The 590-nt window shown below is 45.1% G+C and overlaps 1 protein-coding gene across 1 annotated transcript; it reads left to right on the forward strand.

The window, feature by feature from the left end:
* LOC129244536 (uncharacterized) lies at positions 1–590 on the forward strand. Its single transcript, XM_054882225.1, has 2 exons — positions 1–266; positions 340–590. Exons 1-2 carry the CDS (start codon positions 35–37, stop codon positions 588–590), a joined length of 483 nt encoding a protein of 160 aa, XP_054738200.1. The 5' UTR covers positions 1–34.

The raw sequence follows: 590 nt of genomic DNA on the forward strand, positions 1-590 counted from the left end.
ACTGCTCGCCTTGTTTGCGACTTCGATCACAGCCATGGATCCCACAAAGCCCACCACCACCAAACCAATATCAGTTACAACCGAAGTCATAGAATCGGCGAAGGATCCCCAAGCAAATGTGGCTACAGGATCGACCCCGATGGATGGCGCCACTGAGCGACCCACGGCACAATTCGATATGATGGCACAACGTATGGATATCAGCAGTACGCAAGGCGAAAACGATGAGTATCACTATTTGTGCACAGTGGGCAAAAGTCGTACACGTAAGTGAAATTATAATAATTAATTTTTTTTTTTTTGAAGTGCAAGTTTTAATTTTTATAAAATAATTTTTAGAAAATGTGATGTGCTTTACTGAGGACAATACGCACTGGGACTCGCCACACAACGTGAACCTGAAACTTCGTTGTCCCAAATCGGGTACCGGCTATGAGATCGCATTCGCTCAAGTGGATGTCTGGATGACGTCTGATGATTTGGTGTGTCGCGTGACTGAGGGTGGTGTGGGTTATGGATATATCGGACTACAGCTGACCGCCTACAATACGAATGAGTTCCGTTATATAGCGGATGTGTTTTCGGTTTGA

Source organism: Anastrepha obliqua, chromosome 1, assembly GCF_027943255.1.
Source record: "Anastrepha obliqua isolate idAnaObli1 chromosome 1, idAnaObli1_1.0, whole genome shotgun sequence".
Taxonomy (NCBI): domain Eukaryota; kingdom Metazoa; phylum Arthropoda; class Insecta; order Diptera; family Tephritidae; genus Anastrepha; species Anastrepha obliqua.